Source organism: Lathamus discolor, chromosome 4, assembly GCF_037157495.1.
Source record: "Lathamus discolor isolate bLatDis1 chromosome 4, bLatDis1.hap1, whole genome shotgun sequence".
In the NCBI taxonomy this organism is placed as follows: Eukaryota; Metazoa; Chordata; class Aves; order Psittaciformes; family Psittacidae; genus Lathamus; species Lathamus discolor.
This window is the reverse complement of record NC_088887.1, coordinates 12,981,395-12,997,066: the sequence shown is the minus strand read 5'-3', so window position 1 is coordinate 12,997,066 and position 15,672 is coordinate 12,981,395. Positions and strand designations below refer to the sequence as shown.

At 38.6% G+C, this 15,672-nt stretch overlaps 1 protein-coding gene across 1 annotated transcript in view; it reads right to left on the bottom strand.

The window, feature by feature from the left end:
* The window catches only part of ROBO2 (roundabout guidance receptor 2), a 1,075,181-nt gene that overhangs the window by 114,093 nt on the left and 945,416 nt on the right, over positions 1 to 15,672 (bottom strand). The window contains exons 7-8 of the mRNA XM_065676374.1: positions 5,613 to 5,740; positions 2,254 to 2,265 (exon numbers count right to left, since the gene is read on the bottom strand). Coding sequence (XP_065532446.1) covers positions 2,254 to 2,265; positions 5,613 to 5,740 — 140 coding nt within the window. The remainder of the gene's footprint in view (positions 1 to 2,253; positions 2,266 to 5,612; positions 5,741 to 15,672) is intronic.

Sequence of the window (15,672 nt, the reverse complement as noted above, 5' to 3'; positions counted from 1 at the left end):
CAAAACCCAGGATAGGTAGCTGCCTGCTTTGCCTACTCTTTGAATGAAACAGAGATATGAACTGTAGAGATAAGTTTCTTTTCAGTCCTTAAGCAGAAAACAAGAAAGGTATACACTAGTATACGGACAACATTGCCTTTTCTGCAGGCACAGGAACAGATGAAAGTGATCTGCTTATACACGGCAATTACACCCACACTTGTACAGTAGTTCTATATGTTAAATATCTTCAGGGTTGGACTTATTTACTTAACAATCTTTTCACAACTCACAAAGATAATCACTAAATTAAATAGTTTGATAAAGACCATATGCTCATATAATAATTAAGATCAACCATTCTAATTTGTTTCCTGAATAAACCATGTAAAAGAAGAATTTTCTTTGTACCAGATGTTCTCTTGCAACAATATAAAATAGCAGAGGTAGGGAATATGCCAAACTGACAACAGAATGGTCACACAAGTGGACCATAAACCTGGACATAAGGACTTGAGACCAGGAGCTTCTGTATAAGCTTTGGAAACGGAATCATGAATGACTCAATGAAAGGTCTTGAAAAAAGAATCAGCGTTCAGAAATGAGATATCATTAACATTGTCGAAACCTATCATTTTCTTGTGAACCTCCAGTCATCTGTTTTATGTGGCTTTCACAGAGCCTGAAAGTCTCTACTTTACGATATTTCTTCTTGCCTTTCTTTTAAGAGTGAGCAAAGTCAGAAAAATATCTAGAAGTAAAATACTTTTAATCCTGTAGCACTTTCTTAGTGAACAGAGAACAAGCCATAAACCCCCCTCTCTCTGAGAGATTTACATTACAGGTATACTAAATTCACACTGGAGTTTCTAAGCAAAGGAAAATTTTCTTATGAGTTTACTCCAGATTTACACTGTTACATCTCCTGGGAATTAAGTTCTTGAGAACTAGCATGATGCCAGAGTAATACAGTAGTGACTGGGGCTTAAAGCTCGCTATCAAAATCCCAAATAGAGAACAGTGACCTTCCATTCTGCACAGGGGATTCTCCAGATGTCAATAAGCTATGCTGTGACTGCAGAGGTACTTGGCTTGGTTCTATGCATGCTAGTCCAAGCAAGTTAATAAGCATGGGATCACATTAGCTCTTGAAAGAGAAGCCTAACCTGGATTTTACCTTTAAATTTTTCCAAAATTTCTTCCTCCTAACTCATAACAATAAAGAGCCGTGACAAGTTCAAACTCACAAACTTTAGTCAAAACCTATCTAACAAAGGTTCTGCCTAAATAAAGACCAAACCTCTCAGCAATCTCCATAAAACCCAGTACAGACTTTTCATGCTAATCCAAACAAATCAGAGTAACATTATTATTATTATTCTAAAAGATACATCTAAACAGAAACTACAGAAATCAGAAGAGCAGTGGAACTAGTTAAATTATTTAGAAAATTCATATAGGCACAGAGAAAACATCTGTGAAAGAAAATGAAATAATTTGTTCAGGATATTTCTGAACACCAAAACTGAATTTCAGCTACTGACAGTCGCAAATTTTCCATTACGCTCAGTCATACTTTTATAAATCTTCAGAAGTAATTTCAAAGGCATAGGAATAAAAAGTAAAATTTTCAGTGTGAAAATTAAAAATCCAGGGGTTGTGTTCCTCTGGACTTGTTATTTCAAACAGCCTGCATCCTATACAGTGCATTCCGAAATGCACTCCAAGATGACCAAAGACAAAAAGCAATGATGAACTTTTATAACAAGCACACAAATCCATTTCATCCCCTCTTCGATTTTAGGACTACTTCATTTCAAAACTCTTTGAAAGATACAAGTAAGACAGGACATGCAAAGCCTGTGCTTTTACTGCTATGCAATAAAAGCATAATGAGCTGATCGTGTAGGGCCTGGTAGAAGCTCACCGAAGTCAAAACAAGCCTCTCTGTTGATTTCAATGGCTTTTATACCAGGCCCTTAAAGAGACTGTTAAAAGCAGCTGAATGAGTGATTTTGGCTAGGTATCATCACACCCACCCTGTTTAGCTGATTGTTTTTTATTGGTGATTAGGCAAATGCATTTATACATGACACAGCAGAAAACACAAAGTTTGGAAATAGCACTTTGTCAGTCAAAATCACTTGCCTGGGGTTAGACAGTTAAAACTATTAAGCACTGGCTGCTAATTTCAGCCAGTTAAATGTTGTTGCAAATGAAAGATGAAGCATTGCATGAAGCCATGCTAAAATGGATAGAAGGATGGTTACTTACCAACGGGGCGAGCTGTTGACATTACAATGGTGTAGTGAGAACATAAAAAAGAAATTAAAAAAAGAAAAGAATATCTGTCAGAATGCATGACGTGTAATGTTACCTTCTACTATGGATACTACCATGATTGCTAACCCCTCAAATGACAGCCTAAGCACAATGTTTACTGTGGTTGTTTAGTCACGTGCCACTATTATCACATTTACTTGAGCATAGGATCTAAACAAGCTGACTGGAACCATTCTCTGAGAAGCATTTTTATTATCTTCACATGCCATCATCAAGTATCATTGTTAATGCCTGATAAAAGAAAAATTGCATTGCATTAGCACAAACTTTTGGACCAAGATGAACACATCAATTTAAGCCTCAGACTGCCAAATGTCATGCCAGTAAATGCAAGGTGTTTGCTTTCTGAGTCAAATACTGATTGAATTTTAAGCATGACCAGTCAGTACAGCAGTAAGGGCTACAGAAAGCCCAGGACAGTTTTTCTCATTCAATAAAGGCATGAAAGTTTACAGCACACTGCTTTTTCCTCACTGACAGTGCTGATGAAAATATAACAAATCGGCTGAAATGGCTGCAGGGATTTCAAGCCAGAACTTCCCAAATCACTGCTTAGATAACTTCTACTTCCTAAAAACATTGCTGCTAAATGATCGACAGTTTAATACTGTTTCAGGCTGATATAAAGATTGAAAGCTGCTGCTGCTGCTGCAACAAGTTGATTTCTTGATTATAGCAACAGTCCTTCATTATACTTGTGCTGGGGAAGAGGCCTGTCAGTCCCTCTGTTAATAAAGACATCCACTTTCAGAAGAGCTGAAAAGCTGGACATAAAATTGACTCCAGGTTGCAACTGTGTAGGCAAAACTTCCCTTACTTCAGCAGCAGAAGTAGCTACAAAATTCTGAGCAACAGCACAGGGATTTCTGCCCCCCCCCCCCTTTTTTTCTTTTTAAGAAGTTTACCAGCTCTATATGCTTATGTGCAGGCTAGGGCCAAATGCAATATATGCAGATACAAAGGTAACACGGTGTGCAAGGACATTCTTATTTTTCAGCCTTTTTATGGCTTTATCTGTACTTTGCAATACCCACTTTGTTTAACTACCTCAAGCCTGCTGCCCTTTATCATTCCATCATCTATTTGAAGACTTTCTGGCTTCTCGTATTATGGACTTATTCCTTCTACCGCAGAGAGATGAGGAATAAGGGTGATATGTATCTTTCCAAGAGAGGGCATGAAGGCTCAGTCACAGAATTCAAATTCTGTTGTTGTTTGTGACTCTGTAACACAAACTTCCTGACTGCATCCTCATCTCTTGGCTTTGAGAAGATGGAGCCATGCATGAGGAAGCTAAGGATTATGCTGTTGTTGCCAGGTTTGCAGCAGTAACTACACAACACCTGCAAGGCGCAAGGTGCCCTCAAAGTACATTCTGAAATGCTACATGGTTTTGCCCTTCTGCATGTCAAGTGGTTATGGTAAAACTGGGTTTCAGACAAAACTGGCAAAAGTTTAAGAATTTATAATTAAGGCTTCCTTTAACTAAAAAGACTGCTGTTTGTGGTCCTGGTAAAGTCAATGTGAGTTTGCCCAGTCCTTTGTTTTCAGAAAATTCAGAGTAATAGCCTTCTCTATTGACTTTCTTGGTTTTTCTCATTTTCTGTTGTATTCTGAACATTTAATATGCTTATAATATTGTGGCTTCCTTTGTGTTGGATAAACACTATCTATTTGACTGTAAATTAGAAACCCGGGGGGGGGGGGGGTGGTAGTGGGGAAGAATAGCCAAGATAATGAAAACCTGCTTTTACTGCAGGAAAATCGATTAAATTATATATTTCCTCAGGTTTTTTCCACCTTAATTTCATCAAGTTCAAGCTCCAGTGATTTCAAAGGATTTTTTGCTTGGTTCTAGCTATTGTTTATATCACAACTCTCGGTAGCAAATCTGAAAGGCTTGCTCCAGTATGTATAAAGCAGACACAGGTCTAGGAGCGTATAAAGCCCAGCGAATTGGTTGCCAGGTTTGTCGGATACTATGATTGTGCCTGTGACAAAACAGAGTGAGAGTACATCTGGGAGTTCCCTGTAGTCACTATTTTTCTTATAATACAAAATGGAAGAACAATCTCTTACACAAGCATATAGCAGGTAAACCCATTTCTTCAGCTTAAAATGGGAAGAGCTGCATTATCACCGATTGTCTAAAGTGAACACTGAGGTGATATTTTAGGAGATGAATTATCACAATAATCTCTTTTCTTTGTTATATACTAACATCTCCCCCCCCCCCCCCAGCAAAGCCACTCGGGTTTTTTTTTTTTCCCTTTGAATTCAGCAAATTAAACTGAACTGTGTCCATGCATTAAATGGATGGAAATGGAAGCTGGCCTCTTGGGTCAGTTGACCCCAGTTCTAATAAAGCAATCCATTGAGACTTTGAACATTTGATTTAATGTGTATGAAAAGAGGAGGACAGATAAAGCTAAAAATGTTTTTATTAACCTTTCACAGCTCTACTGAAAACCATCAGCATGCACCACTAAACTGTGAAATAGTGTCTGCATGATATCCATTGTGCCAAATTGCTGCTTATCTTTTGCAATGAAGTAATAACTATTATATTTTATTTACTCATATGGAAATATTAGCCTAGAAACTTTTTCTCTCCCTGTAATCTTTAGCATGTCTATACCTACAGCCACAAAAGACATTTCGGCAACTCATTATTCTATCGGTCTTAAAGCCTCCTTACCACATCAAGCAGCAGCACACAAACAGTAAGTGGATATGAGAGACCAAGAATATTTTAGAAGAGAATAGGTTAGTCTTTACCTTCTAATACTTACAAAATTTAATTAGACTTTTCCTTTGGCTAGGGTTTATCTTTCAGATAAAGAGTAATGGTAGAGACTTTAATTATGGCAGAGCTAGTCACATAAACACATCTGCATTATGTTTGCCATTAATAAACATGGTTACTTAGTATATTCCTTATACTTACTAGAGAAAGAATAATACCCTAAGCTGATGGCTCACATATTAAAGTCTATGCCCACAGTTATATAGTGCTTGCTTATGCATGTATATGCATCTGTTCAATAAAAACCAACAATATTAGAACAGCTCTTTAACTGCAGGGAGATTCTATCCTACTGAAGTCTGTTCAGATTTTGCCTGAAACATAAACAGGACCAGGATTTCACCTTTGTTGTAAATCAGTGCAGTACAAGCAACTGCAAAGGGTATGTGAAACCCAGACAATGCCAGGTAAGGACATGGTCCATTTCAGCAGAAAGCAATTTATCCATATAGGGGACAGGCCCTCCCTCCATGGGAACACTCACCTCTCACAGTGAGGGTAGCAGAAGCTTCCACTTTTCCAACTCGATTCTCAGCAATGCATGTGTAGGTTCCTTCATCTGTGCTCATGGCCTTCTTAATACGCAAAGTATAGTCATCTTTGATGTCATACCTGCGTTACAGAAAAAGAATGAGAACCCTCTCTCTGGACAACATTAATGAACAAAAACTCTCACCTGGAACATGCCAGTCTGAATCTATCCTGGAGCCAACTTTGGAAGATAAATTATTATCTAGCATTAGATAATTCCACCAAGCATTAATCTTCATGACATTTTTATTGCACTCTGCATTAGTTAAAAACTTTACATAAAATTAGTATTGCTATGTTCACTCAGTATTAGGGCTTTATTATTAATATCATTCACTTTGTCCTTGATCTAGAGCAATAAGATAAAATTAAGCAATCAGACATCAGTTATCAATATATGACAGCTCAGGTTTATCATGCCTTTAACTATGTGAGCTATGCTTTTTACCTTTTGCTGATTTGGAACTTTCCCTTTATATATAGTTTTTCTCTACAGCAGCAACCCCAAATGGACACTGTGAACATGTTGGTAGGATCTGACACTACACGATTACAAACAATAAAAAATATATTTAAGCTCTGGAAGGTGACATTTATTGAAGAGGAACATAAAAGGAGATTTATCAATTTCACAACATGATTCATTAAGGGTGGACTATGACATTTTCTCTTTCTTAAAATAAATTAGAAATAATTCAGTTATGCTTTGTCTGTTTTTTTGTTGCTATTGTTGTAATAATTTTAATACTATGAAGATGTATAAAACTTGAAATAATACAAAGTACTTTAGCATGCAGTGAACATTCATTCTTGAGGCATTTAGAGTGCTTACACCTAGAAAAATATTTTCAATTAAACTGTTATTATCCTGCACAAGTCATGCTTACATTTTAGGCTCTAACAAACTATTGTAGGCTCTGATCCAAAGCTCATTAATTTCAATAGGAGACTTTGTCTTGTACGAAATTTCTTTGGCTTCCAAATCAGGAAAACCCTGTTTTTCAGCACTGATATTTTACTCTTGAAATACTTTCTTGTAAAATTATTTTCAACAACATTTCTTCTAGACATAATAAGCCCATGATACTTCAAGTCACTTTGGACCTAGAGTTAGCTTCAGATTCTCATGCATTAAACAGTGAAATTGAATATGAAACTAAAGAGATATCTGAGAGTGCAGGAGATGTCAGTACTCTTTCTCCCTGTATACACACTTATGACATAACTTCAGAAGAACTAATTTACCTTCTCTATGTTAAACAGTAAAGACCTTGTAGACTTTTTCAGCAAACATACTGAAATCATATGAAAGAGCGTCCTTAAATGTTTTGATGAATAAGAATGCAATGCAGCTAGTTACAGGAATGTTGTGAGCCTCTATGATTATTTTTGAATGCTTTGAGAATCTGAAACTAATTTATGTGTACATAATATGCATTGCTGTCGGTTCCTGTAGGATAGATTCGTAGAGAGAGCACTGTGTGGTAACAGACTTTAAAGCATCTTAACTCAAAGGATACTATACGTTGAAACATTTAAAGTTCTGTTATGTGTAATTAAAGCTCACAACCTCAATTAGAGCATTAGTAGCAATTCTAAGAATAAAGTCAAGACATCTTTTTCACACTCACCACAATATATCGTTCCATATTCACTACTTACATGCTATTCATTAGGAAAACAAAAACATTTAGAAAGACCAAACTGAGGTCAACCATTCTGTCAGAGATAAGCACAAACACATATAATACCTTTTTGTTAGGAGTTACATTTAATCACATGTAAATGCAGTACCTCAGGTTTAACTAACGAATAAGAGACATGCCAAGGTGAAGAATAAGTACATGCCATGGCAAACATTTAGGGACAATTTTTTTTTTTTTGCTATTGTAGTGATATTGAGGGGGATAGGGGAGAAAACTGGAGAATTTACTGTGCCGTGTCTGGAGCAGTAGAGATCTATTACAACCACATTCAACAGCTATATGCAGTTGAGAAACATTTCTTCTTGCCTGCTCACAAATTATGTCATTTTGCATGCTGTGCTGCACTAGTCAATGGCAAATAGAAATCACTGTTTTCATAAGACAAAAAAGGCAAATTGCCTCCCTTAAAAATCTCAAGAATATGACAACAGTACCCCACAATGATGGAGCAGTTATTTGCCTTGGGCGACCATAGAATTGCAGCAAGAAAAAACGGTTATTTTCTTGACATGAGGCCAGCCCTAGGGGACTAGAAATATAAAGTTGCATTCAGCTCCTGTAAGATGAGAAAACTAAGATCTGTTGTAATATAAACATGAGCTGGCTATAGGAATCACAGCTATAAGCCTGGGCAACAATTAGCCATTGATTTCATCACTTTTCTTTGGGACAAATAACACCCTTGTGTTTCACTTACCACTGCCGAGAGAAAACCAGACGGGCAGTGGGACTGAACCTGAATGCTTGCTTGAACTGGGATGCAGGCAGCCTGGGACAGGGCCCTCCGGTCTGTTGTTGGGCTGCAGCTGACTCGCTCTTCTTCATGTCACCAATGTGCTGGTGCAGGCATGCCAGCCAGCTGCCTTGGAGGCTTCGGCAGCCTTTATGTCTGCACCTGCCAATCATGCACATTGTGCAAAGGCTGCATGGCATGCCAGGACGCAGAGCCGGGTATAGCCATCATCTTCCCATTGGGCCATGAAACAGAGGGTGGCCTAAACATGTCACTATTTCAGTCCAGTTATCAATTACTTCAAGGACAGGTCCAGCTCTCCTGGTTTGTTTCTCCAACAAGGCCATACTGGGATACTGGACCACCCTGACAGAACATGGCGTCTAGCAATCAGATTCATACATAGATGGACCCATGGGACATTATAACCATCTGCTGTGCTGAAGTACTGAAATGCTGCCCCTCAGTCATCTGTTCCACCCACACTGTCCCCAGAAGTCACCACGGTTCGGTGAAGAGCTTTGACAGATGAAGCAGGAAGGAAACTGGCTTTTAGCCTGGTCCGCAGCAGCACAAGGGGCTTGTGTGAGAAAGGGACCGCGAAGTAACAGGGAGTGAAGCCTGAATATGTTTTCAGTTTCTCAAACATCCATCTTGAAGAGTGTCTCATCTCCTCTCTTCCCCAGAGCTTCATATTCCCATAACAAGATGCTTCTACCTGAGTTTGTGGAGACGTTCACTCTCATCTGGATTAGTGTTACTGAACACTTGGGAATTAGGATCAGAGCCTCTCTGACTGCTAATCCCAATCACAGAGAGATATTACCAGACTCTTGGACTGACGATGGAAAGGCAGAAAACCAGGGTTTACTGGTTAAGTTGGTCCTTAACGATGCCAGTGCACTAAGAAGGTAATGACTTCAGAATATGTGCAGTGTCAAGAAACACCTTCTGACACATTGCCCAAATATTGCTGACTCCTAGCCAATTAATGGCAACATTCAACTAAAACACAGAGCATCAGACACCAGTTCCACATGTTTATGGCCATCTAACTGATTTTAAGTACTTCTCTTTGCTAAACATTTGGAGGTGCTTAACCTTTTGGTTCAGCTCAGACTTCAGCCATCAGACTGAGCTGGGAGAGGTCTTTCAAACAGCCTTAGATATGAACCAGCCGCTTTTGGGCACCACATTACATAATTCCTGTTCTACCAGTAATAGAGCAGGTCTGCTTTTAATTAACCGAGAAGGAAGGGGTGGGCAGGGAACTGGGAAGGAAAAAAGAGACAGAGCAACAAGCAGATGAGAAAACACTGCTGGTGAGGAAATTCTAACAGAAATTGGGTGATTTTGAGTGAAATCTGGCAGTTTCTGGCACATATGAATGCATTCATTGTTGCTGGTTTTGATTAATGACAGTTGTACAATAGTATGCTGACAGTCACTGCCATACAGACACAATTTTTTTCGTATGAAACACTGCTGAAAATGCAACCCAATCAGATTTGGCCCCTGAACAACATGTGCTATCATCACTGTACCGTGAATTGAGATTGATTGGTAACCAGCTGTGACAAAGTGGGAAAAAGAGCCTTGTCTTTTTTCAAGAAAAAAGGAAAAATAAAAAACTGAATTGTGTCAAAACCATTGCCATCTGCTCAACCAAATAACACAAAACAACAAAACACATTAACTGTTTTTTAAGGATCACAAATTAATATCCTGAGGTTGGATTCATGCATTGGCTTAAGCATCTAAGAATTGAACTGGTTTTGTCACAGTTATAATTTTCCCCCACCCACCCATTCAAAAGTGATCTGTCCATACTCAGTCACCACTCTTCCATGGTTATCGAATAACAAAAAGAGAAATTGCTGAACTTAGATAGGTTTAGTAATGTGCTGCTTTGCATTTGGTATACATTTTCCTGAGTGCTTAACAGAACCCCTGCATTCCCAGATTGTCAAAAATGTGCATGCGGCTATGCATAAAAATACATGCACCTCTTTATCCTTCACATGCACAGGTAGCAAAACTGTGTCTGCAGCTGGAGTCATCAAATTCCTAGATATCCAAGTAGGTCCAACTGGTACTTGCTTCATCAGTGTATTTTAAAGTTGTGAGAAAGCATTACTGAATTTAACAAATCCAGCTCAAAAAGTCATACTTCTACGCTACACGAGTTTACAAGAGAAAAACGTTGCATCTTAACTGTTGCAAACTGGCTTCAATAAAATGTACATCAATTTATACCAGGCCCCTATTTTCTTCTAGAACATTACTTTAAAATAAGTAAACAAATGAATAATCTTTGTATATAGGCTTTGCAGGCTTTCTTTTTTTTTAGAGATGGCACAAAAATGACATTGCTCTATTTTCCTTTGCCTGTTTGCCAGGCAGTTTTGCAAAACACGCACAAAGCTCCAAGATTACTCACAACATAAATGATTAGGGAGTCCAAACAGAGAGATGCTACCGGCCAAAACCAGAGTAAACAGGAGGTAGTTAAGGAGGCTTAAGCTTCTGTCTCCACTTCTCTTTTGTGGTGCTGGCACTTCAGCTTCCAGTATAGTGCCACAGCTTTTCACTGGCTCCTAGACTCTCTGTGCCAGATGGAGGGAGCCAGAGAGGAACTGCAGCGAGACAGGAAGCATGTGCTCAGTTACCTGCTTCAGCCTTGGGTGATCCAGAAGCAGAACAGAGGGCCTCCACCTGCATTCCCATCAGTGATGCAGCCACCCCTACTGCCAGCTCCCCTAAAAGACAGGGTGGGGTTTTTTCCACTTCCATTCCATGCATTGATAAGTGGAAGAATAAAGGAGCACAAACCCATGTGAGTGATAGCTTTCTGAGGCAAAGATAAAGGAGTCTCTGTTTTTCTCTCACTACCAAAACCTGAATCAGCAACAGAGAGATGTATATGTTTGCGTGCACTGGTCTCAAATTACTCTGTTGTAGCCCTGAAATCAAGGCTGCTTGTTGCAGGGTGGCTCTAAGACACTGCTTACAGGCTACGATAAATTGAGCTACCAGGAGCTATCCACAAGGTGCTGACAGGATGGCTGCCACTCACATCTACACATTCAGATTCCCATTTATTTTTTGGCTACACCATTCATTGCAGAGAAAGGTATAAAGCAATGTGACATTGCCTTGAGTTTCTTTGTGTGAGGCATATGCGCAAGCAGTCATATAAAATGGTTCACTGAACTTATGCCAGCAAACCAGAAAAATAACTTATACAGATTTATATAACTGATTGACTATTTTGATATTTTTATAATACACTGAAAGCGGGTTCTGCTTTAGTCCAAAATCTTTTAAGGGTTGTGATCTGCAGATTACTTGTAATTTTTTATAGTGGACACTCTTGACTGCCGTAACAGAAAATACAAACCCACACTGCATTGTACCTTAAATCAAGGCATTCCATAAAATGGCCTAAATTCCATGAAATGTCCTAAATCTCATCAAAGGTGTATACCACAGTCATTGGGCCAACACTGTGAAACCATACCTATGTTAGAGGGAATAGCGGTTTATAACTTCTCTGGAAGCATTGCACTGTGCGGTACCACTCTCACATGCAAACATCCATATGTGACGGCATGTAACTAGTGTCTCACAAAATCAGTAGCCGTGCACCCAGGAGAGAACCAAGGAAGAAAAATTAAGACTGCTTTTTCATTTGCTTTGAAATAATTTGGAAACAAGCAGAAGTTAAGAACAAAGCATATGTTTGGGAGTCAGTGACTCAGGAAACTCTAAACTGATGCAGGCTGCGTCTTCTACCTCTACATCTCTGTCTGAACACAGAAGTACTCACAGAATTACCACATGATAATTATCAAAAATGGGCTTCTGATTTGATTTTAGTTTGAGACAGAGCTTCACATTTCAAAAACTAGAACATCGGTGGAAGTATGAGCTAAGAGACCATGTAATGACTTGGCATGGAGACATATCCTCCTATCACCAGAAGCAGTCCCTTCCCTCACAGATGAGACACATTTGTCAGGCACTTGGGAGATTTGCATTATTAATGCCTATGCCTTAAATTCATCTGTTAGAAAAGCACCCTCGATTCTCAGGGTTACTTGCTCAGCACATGCCACTGAAATTAAAGAAAAGCAAAACACTGGGATTTGTCCATCTCCTTTTTTGTTTAAAATTGAAATGATACTGCAAGGGCTGGGATACAGTAAGAAAGTCTGAGCCCAGAGTGGCATCTTGCACTCACTGAATATGGCTTAATGCATTATTTTTTTTTAACATGAGCACACAGATTATGAGTAGTTTGAAATAAACAGAATTAGTGTTGGCCTGTCTATTATTATTTGCCTTAGATGATCTTAAGTTCTTTTCCAACCCTAATGATTCTATGATTAAGTGTGATAAATGATTCCGATAAATTTGTCAGAGAACTGAATATCTTCTAATCTGTATTTCAAATCAGTAACCAGCCTTGAAGTGCTAATTAAAGATGAAGTCATGTTCATGTTTGAAATGAAAGTGCCTTCAACGCTGCAGTTGAGCCAGAAGTTATACTATTAAAAAGTACATTTTGCTATTGTTAAGTAATGCTCAGAATAGGACTTAACAATAGGAACTGGAAAGTAGTTCTTAGGGTTAAAACTTTAACCTTTCAGTATTTTAACAGACAGTTTTTGCTTGCTTTTAACTGAGATGAAAACTTTTGTATCTTATGAAAGGATGGAGCGTGTTACAGCAGAAGAAATCCCTGCAGGCCAGTCATTCCAGCAGCATCAATGATGCTCAGAGCTCTTGAATCTTAGTCCCACTTGAACATAACTACCAGCTTCCTTCTCCCTGCTCTCCTGTGGGTTTTACAGAAAAACTGCATAGTTAACTATATTCACATTTTCATTCTGCAATTTTAATAGTTAAAAAACTGATAATAGTGAGCTTAAACTGTTTGATATACTTTTCAAGAAAGCAGGCTACCTCAGTATTTTGAAACATAAATACAATGTATAAGCTATGTGACTACTAAGCTTTTACTTCATATACTCTGCTTTTTAAGCACTACAATGAGTATTTTGAGTGAAATTCTACATTAAGTAGAATTAAGTGATTCTGTGAGTAGAAAATTCAGAGAAATCCATGTTTGAGGCTACTGCTACTACTGGCATTAAATTTTGTTTCAGAACTCTGCTGCTGGCTTCATTAATTTCCTGAAATGTAACAATTTTAGGATGTTAAATAAGAGAGAATTCAAAAATAAAACATTCTCTTGTGACAACCCTATTTCAAGTGCACTGCCAGCCATCACTTCATAGATCACCAGCGGTTCACACAGCATAAAGAGAAAACATGTAGGCAGGACACAATTCCTTTATGGTTGCTGTCCATGGAGTTGTAAAGCTATTTGCCCAACCTTGACCCTTATGTAACCAACTGGAGACTGTTTTCATGCATCTGCAAACAGACTGCCTGAAACAATAGCTCTTCTTCAGCTCTGTAGTGAGGACTGACACTTAACATGAAGCCAATTTAAATGTCAATGTTATTAACCACTTCTCTGCTGATCAGTCTAGCAGAGCCACACATCTAACATTTTGCTCACAGCATTTAATATTTCATACAAACTGAATGGCAGATAACACACTGGGTTAGACTGTAGACCTCTGGGGTAACTGAGGGACAATGCATTTACAGGACTTGCTTCAATGCCATGCCTTGACGTATTTAAAACATAAAAAAAATACTCTAATTTACACTTTCTCTTGGCTATGCATTCCTCAGAAAAACTGTAAGGAATATTGTTTTCACTTACAGAACAGGAAGGGATCACTAACAGTCAAAATATTAATCAAAGAGGTATTCTCAACCAAAAGAAGAACAGAAGGGGACACCCCACCAGCAGTGGGCTACATCATCTTGACACTATATAGAGAAAAAACAACCAATCCCTGCTTCTCTTTTACCCCTCTTCACCTCTCTATCTCTAAATGATGTCTCTGGCTTTACAGAAGTAGTTTTCTCAAATGATTCAACATAACAGCTAAAAATATGCTTACACTGCACTCCACTGAGATCTGCCTGTGTTCAGTTAGGCTACATGGATTCTCTGCAAGTACTGCTGGTGCTTGCCCTGTGTCAGACATGTGCTGTATTAAACCCAAGATAACAACATCCTCTGAAAACAACATCTACTCCCTCCAGATGTAAGAATACAAATGGCATATTAAACCTCCTTCTTTCACTGTCTCTTTTTGACAAGCTATTAAATTCATCCAATCTTCTCCCCTATGCTCCTCATAAAGGGACTTAATCTCTCCTTGATGCTTTCACTTAGGAAACAAAAGATGGGCATGCAAATCATACTAGATCTAACCAGAGGTGATGAATAGTACATGTGATACAGCTAATATGAAAAACAGCCCTTTTCCCTGACCCTTTATTTAAAACCATTAATTGTTATTAATTGCAACAGAAATTTGCTGATGTAACCAAAGATTATATCCATTACACAACCAAAACACACTCTTTAATTAATTTTCAATACACATTAGACTGCATTTTGTTACAATCTGCACAGAGATTAGCTATACTAAAGCACACAGCACTGTAGTGTTATTAACTCATATTTCATGGAAAGGTCATTCTCCCCTTAGTTGTATCTAGAGGAGGCTGTAGTTAAATACCTCACTCTTCCATCTACAGAATACAAATAGAATTATGTAGCACTGTGTTGATTCTTAAAAATTACTGTCTGTCTGGCTTGCAGGCGCTATCCTGTGACCATGGATATGGTGGATTGACCCTGGTTAGACGCCAGATGCCTACCAACTGTCCTGCCCTGAGGAGGAATGAGAGGCAGAGACAACGTGATGAACTGACCACAATTCCCATTCCCCACTCCCCTGTGTCACTGGTGGGGAGGAGGTACAGAAAATCAGGAGTAAAGTTGAGCCTGCGAAGAAGAGGGAGTGGGGCGAAGGTGAAGATTTAGATTTTATTTTATCATTACCCTATTCTGTTTTTTATTGGTAAGAAATGAAACCAATTTCCCCAAGTTGATTCTGTTTTGCCTGTGACAATTACTGGTGAGTGATCTCTCCTTGTCCTTCTCGACTCACGAGCCTTTTGTTATATTTTCTCTCCCCAGTTCAGGTGAGGTGTGGGAAGGATAAAGTGGCATTCGATGGGCACCTGGTGTCCAGCCAGGCTCAACCCACCACAGTGGAGAAATACAAATGCAGAACATCCCTGGTTATCAGGCCCTATCTCTATCTACTCTTAGAAAATCTAGCTTTTCTCAGTTTACTGGGATAAGGTTTGCTTTCAGTAGCATTTAAATCCACTTCAAAGATTTTGGAAGACAGCTATATATTTTTTTAAACTTCATCATTTACCCTGAGTATTGAGCTCACAAGAAGCTATGGAGGAAAGCACAGAAATTATAGTAATTACTGAAAATGCACACCTATCAGAAGTATGACAGACAGTATTTCTGCACAGGCTATGTGTATACAATTACTTTTCAGGCACAAAGAGGCCAGTTTTAAAACCAGCAAGACATAGACATAAAAAATAACACCTACACA